Source organism: Elgaria multicarinata, chromosome 3 (assembly GCF_023053635.1).
Source record: "Elgaria multicarinata webbii isolate HBS135686 ecotype San Diego chromosome 3, rElgMul1.1.pri, whole genome shotgun sequence".
In the NCBI taxonomy this organism is placed as follows: Eukaryota; Metazoa; Chordata; class Lepidosauria; order Squamata; family Anguidae; genus Elgaria; species Elgaria multicarinata.
The window spans coordinates 112,031,262-112,053,729 of NC_086173.1; the positions used below are offsets into that span (position 1 = coordinate 112,031,262).

At 41.2% G+C, this 22,468-nt stretch overlaps 1 protein-coding gene across 4 annotated transcripts in view; it reads right to left on the reverse strand.

The window, feature by feature from the left end:
- Positions 1-205: 205 nt before the first annotated feature.
- The window catches only part of CARD19 (caspase recruitment domain family member 19), a 40,397-nt gene continuing 18,134 nt past the window's right edge, over positions 206-22,468 (reverse strand). For 3 of the 4 annotated variants that reach the window (XM_063121260.1, XM_063121262.1, XM_063121261.1), the window contains exons 2-6: positions 18,049-18,191; positions 16,714-16,867; positions 10,059-10,118; positions 7,972-8,043; positions 206-6,011 (exon numbers count right to left, since the gene is read on the reverse strand). In XM_063121260.1, coding sequence (XP_062977330.1) covers positions 5,896-6,011; positions 7,972-8,043; positions 10,059-10,118; positions 16,714-16,867; positions 18,049-18,191 — 545 coding nt within the window. In that variant the 3' untranslated portion in view covers positions 206-5,895. The remainder of the gene's footprint in view (positions 6,012-7,971; positions 8,044-10,058; positions 10,119-16,713; positions 16,868-18,048; positions 18,192-22,468) is intronic. The other variant, XM_063121263.1, reaches the window with a different exon arrangement.

Genomic DNA, 22,468 nt, shown 5'->3' on the forward strand with positions numbered 1-22,468 from the left:
CTTCTTATGACTTTTTTGTCTAAACATGCATAGGATTGTGCCGTTAATGACATAAAACCAGGGACAAGAAATGTTGCTTAAAATGGAGAACAAGTATTATTATTTTATTGCATGGATACACTTTCAGCAAAGCTTCTTCTTCTTTCCCTTCAAAGACACTGGCCATATACTTTAGAAGAATGTCATATTAATAAGAGAAATGAGATTCTTAAAGTGTCAAATATGCTTTAATTTTGGGGGTATTGATACATACATTACACACAGAGAGACCAGAAAAGCTATATAAGAGATACTTACATCTAATGTTTCCCTTTTTAACAGACAAAACTCTGAGATTTGCATTAGTACATGGAATCCAAGTCCCAAATCAAGTCAAATACTGCAGGTAGTGCAGCAGTCCTGAGTGAATCAGAATTGGAGGATGAAGTTACATATAACATCTTTGGACCGTTGAGGCTGAACCTGTAAACTCTCTCTCTACCTCAAAAACACCTGCTTTCCTCCAAAGCAGCCTTCTCCAGCCTGGTGCCCTCTAGAAGTGTTGGACTGCAACTCTCATTTCAATGGTCATGCTGGCTGACTGGGTGATGGGAGTTGTAGCAACTGGAGGGTACCAGAGTAGGCAGATGTAGGCAACCTGGTGTCCTCCAGATATTTTGCACAACATCCCTAATCCCTGACTTTTGGCAATGGTTGCGGGGCAGATGAGTTTGTACTCTAAAATATCTGGATGGCATCAGGTCCCTGCCCCTGAGATTGGGGAAGGGGAAGGCTGCTCTAACACCAAGCTTTTGTGGAGAAAAATAGCTCTGATGATTTCAAACAGAAGCACAGTATTGATTGGCTAGCAACAGTGCTGTTATCTAGAAAGAAACCAACCCCTGGAGCAGGGTTGCACTTTAAGAAGCCAAAAGGTTTTCCTTTTAAAAACAAATATATTAATAAGGGGATGCATGTGAACAGATAAAGGCATGAACATATGCGTGCAGTTTGCTTGAGGAAAGAGGGATGGGTCAAGTATAAAGGCTGTGCCTAGATTTGATCAGTCGGCATACACTTCCATTGCTTTGTTGCAAAGCCATCCTTGCAGAGCAATGAGAGAATTTGCTGCAAACTCTGTTTTGTTTTTATATTACAACTGTCTTCACCTGCAGGCCCTTATTCCAACAAGTTGAATTGGCTGGAACAAAAAAATCCCCACAGCCAAGGAAAGGTGAAAACGAAGTACTTGAATTTTAGGGATATTATTTACTACCATGCAGGTGACAATCTCCTAAGAAGACTACATTCTAGGTCTATATCTGTGCAAATTCCATAGCGAAAAGTGCATCTTGTTCATAATTTACCTCATGTCATTGGCTAAGGACAATAGAGAGCACTGAGCACATCCCAGAATGTAATATCAAGGAGAGAGAGAGCTAGTTATTAAAAAAACGGCCATCTCTACTGGGATCTTGGCATGGATTCAAAAAAGGCATTAGCTGTGTTGAAGCCATGTGACTGTGCTGAAAAGAATGGCTGAAAGAGCAGGATTCTATGTTATCATCACTATATTCTAATATTCATATGAAAGTATAAGACTCCTTGGGGTTGGAGAACAAATGTCAATCTTGGAAGGGATGTTTTCTTTTGTAAATGTATGGAATAAAACCAACATTTAGTGCATACTTCTGACAAAACTACATAATCTGTATATTCCAAGGTGCTTACTTACGCGGCTTGACATAAGTATGGGCCATAGAAAATTTCTCTGACTTCTAAACCACAAAACAGTAACTGATTAGCACTTATTCTTGGGTAAACGCCATTCAAACTGAAAAGACATTTGTAAATATTTCAAATCCACACACCCAAGGGTTTGGGCTAACGAATTATGTAGTTAGAATCAGACTGTGCAATTTGACATCTTAATGGCAAATATGCTGCAGAAATAGCAGGTTAAGCGAGCCTCGATCCACCATGCTACATTAAATACTGATATTTAGCATCTATTAATGGCAAAACTTATGGTGGTTCATGACTTGGGAAATCATTTTTCCAAGCACAATGCCAGCCCCCTTTCAAACCTGCCTTGACTTTATTCCTTTTTCCTGCACTGCAGTTAGAAGCAGCGAGACAAACTTTCATGGCCCCACCTGCTATTACCTCTTGGGAGCATTGCTCAGAGAGGCAAAGTGCAATTCCTCTGTTTAGATGCTTCTTGCATGATAATGCAAGTTGTTTGCTTTCATTGGAGCTGGTTGATGTATTGGTCACATAGTCAGCGTGACAGGTTCAAAGCTATTTTCTAAGTTGACTGGAGTAATAGTTTACGTTTCAACCCTGACTTACTTGTCCTTAGCTTTGATCTTATAAGTGAGCTTTGAAGCTGCCCAAGGTTGGGAAGAATTCTTAAGTGTCAAGTGCCCTGCCATTGCTTCCATTATAAGGTGGCCTGAAGCACAAGTAAACAATATTCCTTTTCTAAATGAATCCCCTATTTTGAAAAAAATAACTGGACAAAGTCATTCCTCCATAAATAAGGTGTTGCTGTCCTAGAACTGATAAGTGCCTTTAAAATCAACATAATCTTATTGAGTACTGGCTGAGCAATTTTCCTTTAGGGTGGAAAACAAGTCACTGACACCTTAATTTTAAAAACACTGCAGTGGTTACAGTGTTGGACTGGGACTTGAGAGAGCCAGATTCTAGTCCCCACATGGTCATGAAGCTCACTGGGTAACTTTGGGCCAGCCACTGATTCTCAGCCTAACCTACTTCACAGGGTTGTTGTGATGATAAAATGAAGAAGAACCTTGTAAGCTGCTTTGGGTTCCTTGCAAAAGGAAAAAAAGTGGGATATAGTATTAATTTTAGAAGCCAGACCCTCTGATTTAAGAGGAAAATCTAGCAGGCAATGATCAGAGACACAGTTCAGCTGACAGATATCATGCTTACTTTGTAAGGTCCCTTTTTGTGAGTATGAACAAATTGTTTTTATTTTATTTGTATTTTATTATCTATTACATTTCTATACCACCCAGTAGCCGAAGCTCTCTGGGCAGATCGTAACCATTAACTCGTTTTTAACTCTTCCAGAGAAACAGCCAATCCTAAGCAGTAGTTTATCTGATGCTTCACTATATTTGTTACAGTTTTTGCTGCAGTTCCATTCGGGTGCCGCTCTGTGCAGTCATCTGAAATCTCAATACCTTTTTCGATGCACCGCAGAAAATCCTAGAACGTATATTCGACAAAATGAGCACGTCTAGTTAGGATTTTCCAACGCAGAAACAATAAGGGCCCCAATAGGCAAGCTAGGAGTAAGACTGAACTCAAAACCTAAAATGGCCATGCTAATTCTCGGTGCAACATGTGCAAAAAAGACAAAAAGAAGAAAACAGAAGAAAAAAGAAAAGAAAAGCACTGAGTAGTTGAGTGCAAAAGTAACTCCCACAGAGGATGTGGTGTTCTTTCACCATCTTGTGGCGATTCCAGGTAATGCACATTGAGGAAGTTGCTGCTGGGTGTGGTCTTATTTAAGAGCTCTTTTAGAACAGAACCACGGATGATGCCACCTTACGTTTAATTGCTCCCTAAGGTCCCTGACAGGACGCTGAAGTTATAAACAAAAGTCACAGCCCTGCTCAAGTTAAACAGCAGTTCAGATCCCTCAAATTGTATAAACTATCACCAGTGCAGCCTAATAATAATAATAATAATAATAATAATAATAATTCATGCAGCTTTAACGTTTTCCTCATCATCTCTAGAAATGGCACCCAAATTAACTTTTCCAACATACAAAAATGAAATGAAATGAAATAAGTAAAAAAAATATTTGTACCTATGCACAGAGTTCTGAATTACTTTACAAAACCAGCATGGAAGGCCTAAGCTCATGGTCATTCCGTAGCTTCCTCAACTTGTGGGAGTTGTTCTCCATTTTGGACTCCAACTCCATTAATCCTCAGACAGCAGGACCATCAGCCAATGTGTCTGAAGGGCACCAGGTTGGGGGAGGCTGGTCTATGGCCTCATTCATCATGTAAATGAATCTGGGGCTCATCAATTCACACCTCTCCTCCTTGGGCACAGCCCCAAGGAGACTGGATGCTTTCACTACTATTTTTAACTAACTATAGTTTACTGTAATGTCTAAACCTGGACAAACCAGGGTTAGTCTTAGGTTTAACTATGGATTATTGAAACAAGCCAAGTTCAAACTATTGTTTATGAAGGCTTGTTTCCCTAAACCAGGGGTTGGCAACTCTGGCTATGCTGATTACGGCTGATGGGAGTGGCAGGCCAAAACATCTGGAGGGTCACCCCTGCCCTAAAAAATAGTTTAAATTAATCACAGTTTAAGATATGGACATAACAATAAACTTTGGTTATCTGAAAACAGAAGCAAAAGCTTCTGATCTTCTTCCTATGTGCCGGAGGAAAAGGAAAAAGCACAGAAACCAAGGCTTGTGCATACAACACAGCACACTAAATCAGAGGTGTGCACATGTGCATGCTTCAGACTCCAAACAATGCTTCAGGTGCCTCTCTAGTGTAGCCAACTCACTTTATATAATGATATTTTATAAACAATTAAACGGGCCTATATAATAGGTATGCATGCTGAAGGCCAATATTCATTGGGTTCCAAAAAGGGTGAGGGTTTCTTTTGGTCTTACATTATTAACACTGCTATAAGTATCATAAAGTATACAAACAAATGCTCCTAAAATATACAACTCCCTTTCACCCAATTTCACCATGAATACATCAGCCATCCAGAGTTTTGGACCTTGCTAAATTCCTTCCACACACTTAAAACGGTGCTCCTGGAACCAGGCAAAAGAAATGACATGAAATTTTGCACAGTCAAAATAGCAAACAAATATACAACAGTTTTTCTTTTCCCTGGATTATTCATGTCACTCCGAGTTCTCAGAGTGTACAAGGAACAGAAAGAGAACACACAGTCCTGACCTTTAAAAGTTAAGCCATAGAGTCCCATGTCTTAATAAGGCTTTGGGTGCATTTCTTTCAAGTATTGCTGATAAGTTTCAAGTGTTGCTCAAAAAACAATGTCTAAAGCCAAGTGTCTTTGCTACTTACACAGAGGATCCCTTACACTTGCAAACAGATTAGCTGAGGCGCCAGGACAGACGTGTTGTGCAGATACTTCTGTCAGCAGTCACACAAACTTTACATATTATTCAGTGGAATCCTTGGGCGGCATCCAACGCAGCCCATGTGCCAGGGAGGCCCACCGCTAGCACTTCATAAAGCAACCAGAAATGAGTTGAAACACTAATTTCCGGAACAGGGCAGACCTGCGGAGAATGCAGAAGGGAATTCTGCTGACCTGACCTGTTCTGGAAAGGAGCATTTTGGCTAATTTCCAGGATTTCTTTAGAAATGCTAGCTTCTGGTTGCATCGGTGGGTGCTCCCGTGGGCACAACAGAATGAGTGGATGCGCATGGGCAGCGATGGATATTGTCCCTTCTGTTTGTTCTCCGTCAAGCAGAGAATCCCAAGAGGGCAACACTCTGTCCAGTTCAGAGTGGGGACCATTTTGTCTATCCTCTGGACCAGAATCAAATGGGACTTTTAAGACTTTACAACAGCTTAGGACATTGTTAAAATGCTTGTATATATATTTTTTTTTAAAAAAAACAATTCTCCACAGGATAAATAGTTTAAAATAGCTTGTACAAAAATAAAATGATCCACCCCCACAGGTAAAAGGCATATATAGCTGATATTTTGAAAGCCCTTTGAAGCAGTATATACACACTGCTAAAGCCACTTAGTTATATCTTTGGTATAAGAAAAATAGCATATATATTTATATATTTGCAATGCAGCCTTTGCATTGGTAGGGGCAGTTGATGCTGGTCCGCAGAGCTAGTTTATTCTTATTCTTTCCTTGTTGAGTCTTCCATGTATAACATACAAATATTCCTAACATGTCTTCCTATGATGATAGGGGAAAATCCCAGCACTTTCTTGGCTCCTCCTAGGACTCTTGAATCTAGGATGGAAAAAGGCGGAGGGGGGGGGGATCAGATGGACCATTTCTTAAGTGGATATGCAACCAATCACCATGACAAAGGATATTTCCCAAACAATATATTGCACCCCCCCCCCAATTTTTTTTGAAAGAGAATTACTCCAATTCAGTCTTCCCAGATCTGGAGCCCTTCAAATGTGTTGGACTACAACACCCATCATTCCTGGCCAGCATGGCCAATACACCAAGTTGTGGAAAGTTACTTTATGCAATGCCTTGTAAATTAAGCTATAGCAGGAACTGTGATTTGTAAAGGAGACTTCTTAATCTAACTTTGAAAGAGCAATTATTTTTGTCATAATTGAATATTTAATCAAAATCACCTCTTCCACTTAAATCCACAGTGAACTATAAATTAACTCTAGAGCTCTGACAACCAAATTGTAGAGCACTGTGATTGGCTCAGCAATACTACAAATGAGAAGGGTCTTGGAATTGTTGTGGATCACAAGCTGAACAGTGCGATATGGCTGCAAGAAAGGCAAATGCTATTTCGGGCTGCATTAATAGAAGTATAACTTTCAAATCGTGTGAGGTACTGGTTCCCCTCTATTCAGCCCTGGTTAGGCCTCATCTAGAGTATTGTGTCCAGTTCTGGGCATCACACTTCAAGAAGGATACAGACAAGCTGGAGCATGTTCAGAGGAGGGCAACCAGGATGATCAGGAGTCTGGAAACAAAGTCCTATGAAGAGAGACTGAAAGAACTGGGCAGGTTTAGCCTGGAGAAGAGAAGATTGAGGGGAAACATGATACCACTCTTCAGATATTTAGAAGGTTGTCACACAGAGGAGGGCCAGGATCTCTTCTCGATCATCCCAGAGTGCAGGACATGGAATAACAGGCTCAAGTTTCAGGAAGTCACATTCCGGCTGGACATCAGGAAAAACTTCCTAACTGTTAGAGCAGTACGACAATGGAACCAGTTACCTAGGGAGGTTGTGGGCTCTCCCACACTAGAGGCATTCAAGAGGCAGCTGGACAACCATCTGTCAGGGATGCTTTAGGGTGGATTCCTGCATTGAGCAGGGGGTTGGACTTGATGGCCTTTAGGCCCCTTCCAACTCTACTATTCTATGATTCTATGATTCTATTTTTTCATGTTTCTATATCTTTCCCAGTGGTCTTTCCTTCCCTGGTTTCTCACTTTCATATTCAACTGTGAGGGGAAAATGTCAACAAAGCATGGTATATAAACAGGCTGTGCCTACTTTCAGAAATAGAGCATTGGTGGCATATGGATAGGGATGTATGAGAAATTCGTTTCAGTTCATTTTTGATCAAGATTTTATACAGTTTGTGCCTTCTGGACCGAATGCGGGCTCAGACGAAATCTGTGGTCAAAGTCTGTATATTTCCGAGCTTGCAAAGTGATTTGTGGACCAAAAAAAGAATATGTTCAACAGCATGCCTACGTTTGAAAAATGCTCATAAAAAGATGCATACTTTAGGAAACTGTGCACAAATACATTTTAATCAGTTGGAGATGAATGTGTAGACTAACATGCACTAAAATATGGTTGGATTTTCATGCAAAAAGGGAAAAAAACAAAACTCACGACTTGATATGGACTCAAGTCGGAACAAGCTTCAAGGTGGAATTTGGACAACTTTGGCAAACGTGAGTTTTGCTGATTCACACATCTTGACATATGGAAGGGCTCCATCTGAGCAAAGGCCTTTTCCACTCCCTTTTATTTTTCCAGCCTCCAGATGACACATGAAGAACTTGTCAGCCTTGCCAAAATGTGTAGCCACGACTTTTGTCATTGGAGCCTCACAGATCAGTCATATCTGAGAGGTTCCTTCTTGATCCATATATTAGAAACTTTCCAACATGTGTTATGCCAAGATAAACAAGCTTATATGCCCACCTTCTAAAACTATCCTCTCAGAACAAAAAATCTCAGAGCAATAATTACCTGGGTTATAGTAATACATGAAGAAAGCTAAACCTGCAGCAACACTGAAGCAGGCAAGAAAGAATGTAGGACCTAGGGAAGAAAAGACAAATCAGCCACTTACTAAAACAGCAGAGAAAGATTAAAATCATGTTTTCAGATTAATGGTTCATTGGCTGTTACTCTTGTTACCATGCATAATTACATTGATTCGGATGTAACTGGAATAATTATGTTTGCGTTGTGCTTTGTGTACTATAATGTGCAATCAATATTTCCTAGAGCAATTATTTTGTACTGTAGTTGTTGTTGTTGTTGTTGTTGTTGTTATGCGATTGGGAATGCTTTGATTCTTTGTAATTTGCCAATCTCTTACCTCACCCTCATTTAAAACTTGCAAGACAAAATGGAAAATTTCCTGAGATTTTTAGATTGTTAAAGTCTAGGAAATAAATCTGGCTTGTCATTAGCTACCAGCTCGAATATCAGATTATAAAAGCCACCAGTCTCAAGAAATGCCATGTGGTGATCTGGGGTATCTCTATGATGACTGCACTGGTTGCTCCCTCATTTTCCATCCTGGCTTAGTCAAGGTTAGAAGTTAGGTCTCATGAGCAGTGCGTGCAACCACCATACAGCCTCCATGTAGAGCAGGGGTGTTGAACCTCAGGCCCACGGGTCAAATCTAGCCTGCCTGGGGTTCCAATCTGGCCATCCAGGATTCCCCAGATGACCATGTCTTCTTCCTCTGGCTCCCCTCATCGTTTGGTGGTTTCCCAATTGTTGCACTGCTTTTTCCCCATTCTAAAAGATTGAAATGCATCTCCTGAGGCTTACCTATTGGCTGTAACAGCTTTCAGTTAAAATATGCTTGTATTTTGGCCCAACCCCTTTTGCCTTTGGTCCCGCCCACAAGGAATGCAGCCCCCAAGAGTTTCTCTGCAATGGAATTCGGCCCTCGGGCTGAAAGAGGTTCAACACCCCTGGTGTAGACGCTGCTCTATAGAGACAGAGCACAGCAGCTCCATCTCTCGTCTACTCTAAGGATCCATAGCCCTATTCATATGTTACTTGGGTACAAATGGTCAGACCCAACCTGCTAGCCCCTCACCCACCCACCCACATGTTCATTTGCATGGAGCCTTTGCCTATGCCCCCACCTGCACATAGGCTTCTGTATATGCAATCCAGGATCCTGTGTTTTCTAGGGACCTGGATCATGCATACAGGAACTTCCGCATATTTGAACGTACACATGTAGACGCCATGAAAGTCAGGTTCCATTCATTTCAATGGGTCCACTCTAAGTAAGACTTATGTCGGTGGGGCCAGGTGCACAACTTTCCAGTGGTCATAGGTACCTGAGCAATGTGCTGCATTTCTCAGGATACAGCACTAATGGCAACCTGCCTGCCTGCCTGGTCCCCTCCCTGCCTTCAGATGTCAAAAGAACCAAAAGGAGGGAGGGAGGGTGGCAAAGCTCAGCAGAGTGGAGGCAGTATCTCAAATATTATTTGCAGAGCTGTTTTAAGATTAACTAATGTACATATCTGAAACCCCAAAGTGTTGCGAACACACCCAGCAGCTGAGAATAGTTTGCGGGCGGGGAAGATTGACTTAAGATTAACCTAAAAGTTTCCATACGAAGTCAGAAACTTATTAAAACATTTGCAAGTATTCAAAAATGTCAATGCAAATATAGCTTAGCAGACGCTTAATCTGGAGTCCCACTGTTGTTAGCACTTTGGGGATCGGTGCAAGCCCCACTAAAATGAATGGTATTAACACGCTTTTGCACAGCACCTATTAATTTCAGTGGTGCTTGTGCAAATGGTTATTATTCTAAGTTGATCAACCCTCAATCGCTAGAAAACCATAGATTTTATGAAGTTGGATGATTAGTTTGAACAACTCAGAAATTACTATTGGGGAAAAACAACACCCTTGATTATTCATATATACCTTTAATCTATTAAAATCAAAGTACATGTTCCCAGCAAACACATTTAAAATTACTACCATAAAAATAAATTATACTAACATATTTTCCCCTTAACCTTACTGTCCAATATTGATTTAGCCAACAGTACTTTTCATGTGTTATTTACCCCTGTCATTTAGAATACATTTCTCCTTCTCAGGGTTTATCCCTGTGGAATCTGAGGTTTCTAGAAACAAAAGCAACACACCAAGAGTTAGTGTTGTATTCAGTCCAGCACACTTCTGAAGCAAGTCATGCAAAGTGGAAGGAAAGGGATTACCAGTTTTCAAAGTAATATAATATGACATAAAATGACCCACGGATTCTCCCCCACCTACAATATTACGCTGCGCCACTGCTCAAATTATAAAGGGAAGGGAGGGAGATCCCTAATGAAATCCACAAACCCTGACTCCCTCCTCAATTTTAGCTAAATCATTCTCTTCTCCATAAGCCTTCAAAAAACCAACAACCTGCAGCTCTAGGGGCCAACAGAAAAGCTTAGGAGGCCCTGCTAAACCTCTGATTTAACCCCTGTGCTTTCATCAAATAAACGTAACTATTTTTTAAAAAAAGTGATCAAGGGCAAAATATAGCTTTACCTTCTACATCTCGCTGAACATAAGTGAAAGTATATCCATAGCACCATTATATTTAGAAAATGGCTAATTTTCCCAGATGGCAAGAAAGAGGCAACACACTTGATCGTTTTATCACTGAAATCCCATAATTCAGTGGCTTTCAAAACATCTTTTAAGGATCCACCTCCACGTGTGTTGTAGAGAACTGTGATAACAGAGGAATGTTCCAGGACAAGGCTGTGTCAGCCAGAGGGCCAAATTCAAGTTCAGAATTGTTCTTGGGGGCTATACTCTAGTGGTGGGCAGGGCCAAAGGCAAAATGAGACAGGGACAAAATACACAAAAATTCCAGCATATTTCAGCCTCAAGTCCTTACTGACAATATCTAAGCCTGAGAAGAGGCATCTTAACCTTTTAGAATGGGGGGAAATGTGGAAAAACTGGGAAACCACCAAACTCTCGATGTTCAAGGGGAAGAGGGTGGGACCAGGGGCAGGAGGGACCTGAGGTGGACTGGATTTGGCCCTCAGGGCTGAGATTCTGCTTCCCTGTTCCAGAGTCACACGATGGGTACATCTGGGGAGGCTTGTTGCTTTGTGAGAGCTGAAAGCATACCCAGGACATAACCAGTGCATCCCTGCAGCCATGGAGGATGGAGAATGTGTCTCCTTTTGGGAAAACTTGTTCAGTTTGTATCCCAGTACATACTTGGTGTCACAAACATATCAGCAAAAACCAGTGGGAAGAGCGATGGACTCCGGATTTGTCCAGGTCAAAGATTTGCGGGGCAAAATGCAACCAGCTTATCACCTTCGTGGAACTTCATATATGAAGTTCGTAATACAAGAAATCAGAACAAAAGTGCGTTCACAACTGTCTAGGTATACAACCACCAATCTATTTTACTTTCCACTCTAAAAGTTCCCCCCCAGACCATTTTTTAAAATCTTTATAGCCATTTCACAGCTGATGGCATTTTCCATGGATTTTTATCCTTAGTTGTACCTGCAAATGAATTTGCAGGCAACTTCAGAAGAGCCAGTGTAGCGCTACGCCCCACCCAGTCACATAGCATAGAACATCCCTATTTCTGAAAGTCAAGCAGGGCAGACTTTCCAGTCACCATCCATAGCAGTTGGAGCAGTAGATTTCCTAAAAGAGCAACGTTTAATTCAGTTGCCATAATGCAAACCCCATTTTCTTTCCACTTAGAATTAGGGGCATGTCTGAAAAGCCATTAGGGGCATGTCTGAAAAACGTACACTCTGAGACACACACACATCCAATGCTGAAGATAGATGGCAGGATAAATGCCTAGTATTTGGATCAAATATTGCTTTTACCATACTGTGTTCCAGATCCAAGTTTGCCCAGTAAATATAGGGTTGGACCACTGATGAGGGTAAATGGTTACAGCAATGTAACAGGGGAAGGGTTAAGTATATCCCTGCCTCCTGCCTCTTTTCCTATGCAAATTGCTCCCTCCACAGTCACAACGCTGTCTTCTCCAACCTGGTAACCACCAGAAGTTTTGGACTGAAACTCCCAGGATCCTTGACCATTGGCTGTGCTGGCTGGGGCTGATGGGAGTTGAAGTCCACCACATCTGGAGAGCAACAGGTTGAGGAAGCCTGCCATGGGCACTCTGCAAGCGAGAGGCAGTCCTTGGGACCTCAGGAGACATGCAGCTGCAGTGCAACAGGTAGTTTGCTCCAAATCACCATGCCAAGTTATAGTTAGTTGGCACAAGTAGCAAAGAAAGGGCTAAAGCTTGAGTTTAGAGGGAAGCTGCTTCAACTTTAAAAGGCAGCCCAAAGCATCTGTGGACGACTGATCCTTCTGCTTTGTTATTTAAGCATGCTGAGCTAGAGCTACAGATGGAGTTAATAAACTTTTGTGTTCTCAGAAGGGCTAAAGAACAGAAGATTTCCAGTACTACATGAACACACGCACACACACTCACATTTGGCTCTTTCAGCAAGGTCACAGAATAACTACTTCTATTGGCCACTGTCTGTGGCCTTCCATTTGGAAACTGGGTTAATAATATATTGATTCAAAGATTCAGATTTGCCAAACTCATCCCCTGATATATTTCTAATATGGGCCCGCCATACTGAACGTATTGCCAATTCCTATATATTAATATTTCCATGATGTGAAGAAACATATTAGCTGAAAGTAATTAAGATATTTTACTGCCACAAGTGACAAAGCTGATGACTATTTTGTCCCAACAATACTGCACCATTGTAAAATTATAACTTTACCCACACTGCAATCCTATGCATGTCTACTCAGAAGTATGTTCTATTGAGTTCAGTGAGACTCCTAGGAAAGTGCACATATGTCTGTAGCCCAGCCTTCCCCAACCTGGGGCCCTCCAGGTGTATTGGATTTCAACTACAGCTCCCAGCATCCCCCAGCCTGCATGGCCAATGGTCAGGAATCCTGGAAGTTGCAATCCAAAATATCTGGAGGACTCTAGGTTGGGAATGGCTGGACTTCAAATCCCTGCTCAGAGCTTATTCATTACACTTTAGATTTTGGGGTGTACACCTAGGACTTTAAAAAAAGGGGGGAAAGAAAAAATAGTACAGATCAAACTGTAAATCTATGAATAAGACAAACTCACATTTGAAAATACACCTATCATTCGGTGTACTTATTTAACTGCTACAAATGGCTGCAGCTTCCTGTTAAGCTCCTGCTTAGTCCCACAGACCTGAGTTTGCTGCCATATATAATGTGTGGAATGACCGACAGCTCACTAGATATACTTGGACAAGTGTCTCTCTCTCTCTCTCTCTCTCTCTCTCTCTCTCTCTCTCTCTCTCTCTCTCTCTTTGCCTTCTTCCTGCCAGCCTGCCTGCTTCAGTTCTGCCTGCCCTACAGTTTTTGCTCCACTGAATTCCTTGTAAAATAGGAGAGGATACAAATGTGATGATTAAAATCTGACCCTAAACACATTCAACATGTCTCAGTGGAGCAGAAAGTCAGAGTGATTCCATAATGTTGCCATACGCTCGCCAGCTGCGCAAGCCTCACATGCTCACTCTCTCTTAGATTGCAGAAAGTGCTTCCACATAATACACTAAAGGCGAATAAATTAGCAAGCAAGGAATTTTTCTACTGTCCTTCTGGCATCTCAGAAGAGTGATCCGGTGTTACTGTCCTTGATGCGGTTTCAGCTAAGATGGTGTGCCCAGAATGAAGTCTATTTGATTTGGGTTTTATCACAGTGTACCAAAGCCACAGAACAGAGATAATGCCTATGTTGACACTAATCTGCTGCCTAGGCTGAACACTCAGAAATTATAAGGAGAAAATAGTCCATCTATGTCCCATCTCTGCTACCTGCAGTGTGTTTATTAGAACAATCCTACCTTGAAATCAGTGTGGATTTTCCTCTCTGTACCAACAAAATAGGATAGTATCAGTTGAGAAACTTGATGAATACTGATTTTCCGTCCTCTGGATACAGCTCAAAAGTGACACAAGGTGAAAGCGTACTTCTGGCTTCACTGTAACCACAGTCAAGGCTAACCAGAGATCTCACTGTGACCAGGATATTGATACTGGTTTGTGAAGCCTGTGTAAGCGGGAACCAGATTGGCAGACACAATCCTTAACCCTGCTTAAGGGCACAATCCTGTGTATATTTAGACTGAAAAAATCTGGCTGAGGAATGCTGGATTAGAGGACTTCTCTGTCTAAGCATGCGTAACATTGTCCCCTAAAGCACCTAAAATAGTTATGCTGGTTCCCAAATATTTTATTTCAGACTTTGATATTTCCACACACACACCAATCCTCATATTGACATGCCTCACATGCAGTCATGTTTGCAGAAGTTAGTGATGAACTGAATACCACATAGGATCTGATACCTTAAGCAGGTTAAATTTATTAAGCAGAAATGAACTAATGCAGGTCTATGCAAAAGCCAACTCCCTGTGTTGGATCCAAGCTACAGTAATCTCACTTTTATTCCATTGAAATCAGTTCCTAATTTTTATGGCTTTTAATAACTGAGCCTGTAACTAACCCTAGGCAGGTACAACTGAAACAACCACAGGATGTTTGCTTCCCTGAGTACACTTAATCCCACTTCCCTCCCAGCCCTCTTGTCATTTCCCCTGTGTTGAACTTCAGAATGTAAGTTCTCTGGGGCAGAGACCTGTCCTCTTGTACTTTGTGAATTCTCATGCACACTCCTGGTATTATTATAACCTAGATAACAATAGAACTTAACAATAACAACCAGTGATGGACGGACTGATCTTGCCATAATTAGTAATTAGCTTGGCAAGTTACAAATCCAACATTATAAATTCAGATGAAAGCATGTCATCATTATGAGATATTTTTTTAATTACCTTCAGATTTTTTTGTGCATGTGTATCACCAAAGTGCATCCTGGGAAGAGCATCTTTTCTGCCCCACAAATAACAGAATATCCTTCTCCCACTGGCTGTTATCATATATGCTTTTTCCAGAGGAAAGACGTCTTAGTCTGTTGCAGAAACTATGAAGAATCTTGTGTCACCTTAAATGCTAATAAATGTACAATGGCATAAGCTTTTGTGGACTCCATCTGATGCAGTGGACTATAGTCCATAAAAGCTTATGCCATAATAAAATTGTTAGTCTTTAAGGTGCCACAGGGTTCTTCATTTGTTTTTCATCTGTACTTTGTTTACAGTAATGAATTAGCAAGTCACCATGGAGGAGGAGCCATGGTGACTTGCTAATTGCTCAGCATCACAGGAGGAGCTGACATCCTGCTGACACAGATACTTTCAAGAAGGTGCATGTGCAGAAATGGTAGAGTTTAGATGTGTAGTTATGCAGAACAATATAAATTGCGCAGAAAATATAAATTAACTTGGAATCAATCTTTGTTTGAATTATAAAAACAATACAAATAATTGTAACAAAGTTAAGGCCCAATATGTGTTTGAGAATGACAAACCTACCAGATTTGATTTGCAAGCTGATTTTCAAGTTTCAGCAGCATTAGTAGTGATGATGAACTTAAGCCTGGATCCAATTTTGTTAGTTTGGGTCATAGCTACAAGGCAGAAGCGGTTCTGTCAAAGCAAGCTAGTTATTATTCAAGAAGTGCAAAAGTTATAAACCCAGATGTAACAGAAAGCCATGTCACCTGCAAATAAGGGTGGTGAGGGAGGTTCAAATTATTATTTACCATGCCATAGCTACTTAAAAAGTGTGATGTAAATATGTATCACTTGCAGACTCCAGCAATTTGGTAAGTCCACCATTAACACATTGTTTCCCTGGAAGGTATGAAAGTTACATTAGCCGAAACTACAGATAACTTCCCTCCATGCAGTTAGAGCTATGACACCCTAAATGAATTGAATGCAAACACTGCTCCATTACACAAGCACTCTCAAGACTTCAACCAGTAGGATTAACCGTGAAATACTCTAAAACTGACACCTTTTAAACCAAGGGAGTTTCTCATAGAAGTAAATAGATCTAATCTAGGCTATAATCATTTGTCTATTTGGTAAGATGAACTTTTCACACTTAGCTTTTTTGTCAAGCAGTTTGTTAACAAGAATTATGCAGAGCTATATATTTAAGTATAACAAACTTTTACCAATATAAGTTTTACCAATGACTCTCGGAGATGAAGAACTGATTGTACCTGGATAACAAATTGGAATAATATAAATCTTCTAATACGTGGCTGACTGACACAATCATTTGGGCAAATGCATTTGCCCTTAAAAGCAACAACAACCTAGAACTCTGGACCTTGAAATATCTGATGCTCATCCTTACAGAAGGCAAGTCATCCACTGTGTTTTTCTATGTAGTCACTTCAGAACCAATCTAGAGTAAGAAGAGTCTTGTTTGGATTCTGTGAAAAACGGAGAGAAAGATCTGGAAAAAATAGGAACATACAAAGCCAGGCACTTGATAACTTTTCCTGGGCAACTCCACAATCTTACTCCAGAATTCAGCCTTTGTCACTCATAAAATGACACACTGAATATCTGTAAAGGACCCAATGCTGCTACAGTTTCAAAATTGTCAAATCGGTTTGCAACTACAACTCTAACAGATATAAGTAAAGACTTGGCTGCCAGATCGCTTAGGCAGCTTTATAAAAAAAGAGGCAGCATTATAACAGAGCGGCTGAAGAAAGCTGCTAACGCTCCAACTTACTTAGAATTCTCTTGCTTGGCAAGTTGTTATACAGCTGTTCTGCATTGATCTGTAAAGCACGGTAAAATTCTTGACACGGTTTGTCACCTTGCTTCTGCAAGTGGGCTATAAGGTTTGACAACCGACTGTGAAGGGAAGATTTGGGATTCCGAAACTGCCAGAGAAAAAGCACTGATTATAGAGATGGCAAAAAAATAGATTGCAGCTATCAAACCAACAACAAATACGACCTTAAAGCAACCTCTATCTCATTTCTATGGCACATGAAAGAGTACAAAGCTAGCTCTGTAGTTTGTTTAAACATACCTAAGGCAGATCATATGACTCTATGCAAACCACTTAAGGTGTTTTACTGACATGACAGGAAGTTGCTACCAAGGGAGAATAAATAAGTTTTCTCCATTATCTAACAGGGACCAGTCCTCACACCCTATGAAAAACAAGCAGCAATGATCGATTGTTAAATGCTTGTATTAATAAAGAATTAATGGGTAAAAAAATCAGCAGTAAACATGAAATCTTTTTGAAGCTTTGGACTTAGAAGCAAACTAAGGGGATTCCCCTGCACACAGGCACACCAGCAGGGGAATCCCCACTGTTATCTCCAATCTCCAGTGGGGGATAACAGTGGGGATGTGAGCAATGGAGGCTTGGGACAGGGAGCTGGGAATTGTGCAAGCTGGGAACTTGGCCCATCCAGGAAAAGTGGCTGCTTTTCCTGGCATTGGCTGAGTACTTCTGTGGGGCACTGGGCACCACTTGAAACCAGGGACTTGGCTGGCATTGGAAGGAGTCTCTGCACCACCCAAGTCCCTTTCTCTGTGCTGGGAGGAAGCAGGGACAGAAAGAAAAAGGGCTGGCAATGACATCAGATTGTGCAGCTGTACTCCCCCACATGACATCAATGCATGAGGAACACCACTGATATCATCCAATCTAGTCTCCCACCTCAAAAGGATTCTGCACCTTATCTGCTCTGTGTGCATTTATAATGTCCAGTAGCATCCCAGTTTTAGTTTTGATTGTATTAAGCAAAACTATGGAGGAGGTGTGCTGCTACAGTGTGGGCAGGATTTGAAGAAGGGAACACCTTAGCTGAACCAAGAGAGGCTTTGCTCTGATCTGTGCTCAGAGCCACCAAAACTTACTGCTCTCCACACCACAGACGTGCTTCTGGATCTCCTAGGCTCCACTATCTCAAACTGGTAATAGAACCTTTAAAAATGTTCAACCCTAACCATGTCAAATGAGATAGTTAGAGCATCTAATCAAGAACTAGGGGGAGTGGGGGTGGAAAGATATATATCGAGAGAAACACTGCATTCTTTCAATTACCTTTTCAGCTTCTTTATTGGTGAGAATTTGCGGATAAACTCTGTTTAGCTGAAGGATAATTTTGTCAACCAGCTGCTCACTCAGTCTGCCATTGCTCGTTAGAAAAGCCACGTCCTGCCGTAAACGATCACAATAAGTCTGATCTGCAAAACAGAAGCAACACTCTTAAAAACAAGCCACCATAATCACAAGGCATGACTCAAGGTGAGTGCTAAATAATTGTTTTGACACTGGGACACGACTTCCTATGCACTGTCAAACTCCAGACATCCTGAGAGCACTGTAAATGCAAGCACCTTTGGAGTGGCTGATAGAAGTGTACAACTGCTAATGATTACTTCGCATTCATACAATGCACTTTGCATGTTCAGAGTGCTACATACACCATGCCATCTGTTGTAAGGTAGATCTGTATTATTATTTTTATTTATTACACTTTGACCCACACCTGCCTCCAAACATGGGGAAACCACCCTCAAAAACCCATGGCCTGTTGTAGGCTTAAAGTGACTTCCAGTCAGGTGAGGGTTGCTTCCACACTAGAATTTTTCTCTGGAACATGCACAACACATTAAAATATAAAATACAAACATTAAAGATAAGAACAGTGCACAAATAAAACCAAGATAAAACAGGCAGCAAATAATAAAGCTATTCCAGCACAGAAAAACAAATTAAAACCAGCAGCAGAATAAACTACTAAAAACAAGGAAAACAGTTCTTAAAATGCCTCTCTAAGAATGAAAAAAGGTCTTCACCTAACATTGGAAAGACAGTTATGTAGATGCCAGACCAGTCTCTCTGGGGAGTAGTTTCACATTCTTCCGTGGCTTGAGAAACTTTGATGCCTTATTTTTAAATGTTTTTTTAAAGTCTATTTTTCACAAATATGAGAACTGCTTGTGCTGGATCAGAACACATGTCAATCTAGCCCAGTACTCTGTCTACAACTGGATGCCCACCCCAGGGAACCACACAAGTGAAGCAGAGCAGGGATGGCTTGTCCCCATGGCTTGCCTCCACTGTCTGGTGATCAGAGAGGCTGCAGAAAAATAGGCATATGGGATAAACTATGCATCCTAAAACATCAGAAATAAGGACAAAAAAAGAGCACAACCCCCCCTCCAAATCTATATCTAGATAATGGTCTGATTTTTAATAGCTTTGTAATGTCTTTCTTTCCTATAATGATGCCTATATAATGATACCCTCTTATGCTATGTGGCCAGCAGCAATCAAATTGTCTGTTTGCAGAGTCTGCGACAAACTATAGATTTTTTTTAATTCTTTCCAAGAACTGAATGAATAAAGGGAGGAAGGAGGGAGCCTTAAACCATCTGCAGTTATCATAATAACCTGGTCATTCAGCAAACATTGTTAGTACGATAATTGCCTGCATTTTGAAGAGAGTAATGTTCTGTCATTTTAAGTTCTGCCTGGAGGCCAACCCAATGAGGATTTTGCTTTGTTAGCATTGCTTGTTTGATGCACTAACATACCTGCTTTATTTTTTCCCCATATTGCTGGACTGCTTGGCAATGTAATCTATGGGGATGTGGTATGTTTTGGGATAGCCTTTTGATTAAATATTGGATGAGCCTTTTTCATATGTTTTTTTTTATTATTATTATTATTATTATTGTGTGACAAAGCTGCAGTTGTGTAAGTGTGGTACATTTTTTTATTTGCAAACATAACAAACAAAATGGAAAAGGGAGAGGAAAACAGCATGGAAGTATGAAAAGAAAGAAAGAACATGACGTGACATAAAAGCATATTCATTCACAGTAAATCATTCACAACTCTATTAATAAAAAGAAAAAAGGGTTTGACACATCTATTTCAATGATACAATTAATATAAGCAGTCCATATAAATAAGGATCCAGGTGAAGTTGATGACTGTAATATATATGTTCAAATGCTGCAAGAGCACCTCGTGATTGTAAGCCCTCCTGCCGAGATGCGAGAAAATAAAGTAGTCCCCTGTGTAATTGACAAAGCTTTATTCAACAAATATACACTGTACCTCTTCACACCTGATGGGAGTGTGAATGCTAGGAGCTAGCTTCTAAGCTTAATTAGCCTGACAAATCCTAACAAAGCTGAGCAGTTGCCTTTCAACTAAAATTGAGAGTTTCCCCCATAGTCCAACCAGCACATTACTTCAGGGATGGTCCTGAAGTGAGTGGCTACCCTAAGGGACTGCCTCTCAACTCCTCTCAACTCCATCCACTTGACCTTGTGGCAGACTCTGGGATTTGTCAACTCTGAAGTCCCTTCCCCCTCTGACAGAGGCTGAGTTCCCGGTGTGTGTGTGACAGAGAGAGAGGGGGGGAGGGAGGGAGGATGGTCTCTGAGCTTTTGGCATTCTGTCCAATAAGCTCCTGGCAAGAGTCATCCTCCAAGAATCTTGGAGAATCTTCTCCCCCACTTCCTGTTTGGGCTGGTCCTGGTCCTCTTCCTTCAGTTTTGGAGTCCGATTCAGCCCCCCAAACCCCTTTCCCCACAATAGGGAGAACAGGCTTGATCCTAACAAAGCAGCAGATACCTTCAGACCACTGAACGATAGGTAGTGGGTGTTTCTTTCCAAGCTTGAAGCATGAGTCGCTTTGCAATTGTAAGCACTCTCAAAGTCCACTCTTTCTGTCCATCTGTTAATCCCCACATCATAGCTATGTAATTTAAAATGCATGAATACCCACAATCATCACTGATTTTTCAAGAACAAAATTTATACAAGCAATGGCTTCCAACCAGAAAGAAGCAATCACAGACATCGTATGTCTCAGAGATGGATTGTCCACAATGCATTGCCAGCATCTAGCAGAGCAATCCAGCTTCTTCTTAATGAGCCTCTGTGGTGTCTAATATACATGAAACAGGAATTTTTGTTGAATCAGTCTCAATTTTAAATCTACAGTAATTGTACATATGGAAGCTAGGGCAACTTTCCATTAATAGTCTGTAGAGAGCATTGTGATTCCCTTTCCTCTCTAACATACTGAACATCCGCTTTATTACATTCCAAAAGACATGCAAGGAGCTATTGTAGGCTTCAATTTCTGTAAAGAACCAATTAATTCCTCCAACAATATAGGAAATGCTGAAACACTCATCACTGATGGCCCATATACAGACTCCAGCATATGCTGTAGTTGAATATATTGCCCCCCAGCACTAGACGGTAAGTGATATCTAAGCCACAATACTGAAAATGGTAAAAACTTACTGATCCTATTAATCGATCTGAAGCACAGATTCCACTATCAACCCAATTTCTCCTCATAAAAGGCCATCTCTCTATTTTCAAAACTAGATTTGCCCATAAAGATAATTTAGTGTCATAATATGGTTCAAACTGTAGTTGATTAGACATTGTGTGCCAGGTGTCTCTAGCTGCTGAAATTGCAAGTAGAGCCATTCCTTTCATTGTACCTAGATCCTAATGCAATCTAGCCAGAAAGAGGCATTGGATCCAGAACAATAATTTCCAGTCCTTTGTATAAGTTTACAAATAAGCCTTATGATACTAAAATCTGGAAAATTAAATTCTCCCACTCTAATTGGCAATCCTCTAAAGTGAAAGATGGGGAGGATACCCTCCTCAAATAAACTTCTGAAATCCTGCATAATGTTTTTGAAAATATGTTTGAGAAGTATATAAAGGAATATTATACAGTACATAGATTACCCCGTAGCAAAACATTCATGTTAAGTATATTAACCTACCCCAAGTGCTTAAATATAGTAATGTACAGCATATTGTACAGGAAGGGCAGGGGCTTGGGAAGGCAGCATGGCCTGTGGATAGAGCTCAAGCCTCTGAGGCCAGGGGGACAACCTGTGCAGGCCAGATTGGGCCTACGGGCCAGGCCTTGCCCTCCACTGATATACACACACTTCCATACTGGCATAATTGGCAGAAGATCACTTGTCAAGTTTAAGCATCAAGAGATCCCAGTGTGGGCCTCACTAGGCGTCTTTAGGAGGTCCAGAGCAGACACACACACAGTTTGCAGCACTACTGACCCCCCAACCCTGCCACATTACCTGGGCTCAGTGCTGGCATTTTCCTGCCTCTTTTTAGAACAGGGGTGGGGAATGTCAGGCCCAAATCCAGCCATCTGGGGTCCATGTATTGCCCTCTGGGGTTCCCCCAGATGACCGCATCCCTTAGCCCTGGCCCCTTTCCCCAACCACCAATTGTTAGGGGGCTTCCCTAGTTTTTGTGTAACCTCCCCTCTCTTCTAAAAGGTTGAAATGCCTCTCTTAAGGCTGACTTTCTTGCAGGAAGGCTTTTAAGCTACAATAGGCTGGTATTTTTGGCCCCAAGCGATTCTCTGCAACCGAATTCGGCGCTTGGGTTGAACGAAGTTCTCCACCTCTATTTTAGAGTCTGATCAGACAAAATAGAGCCC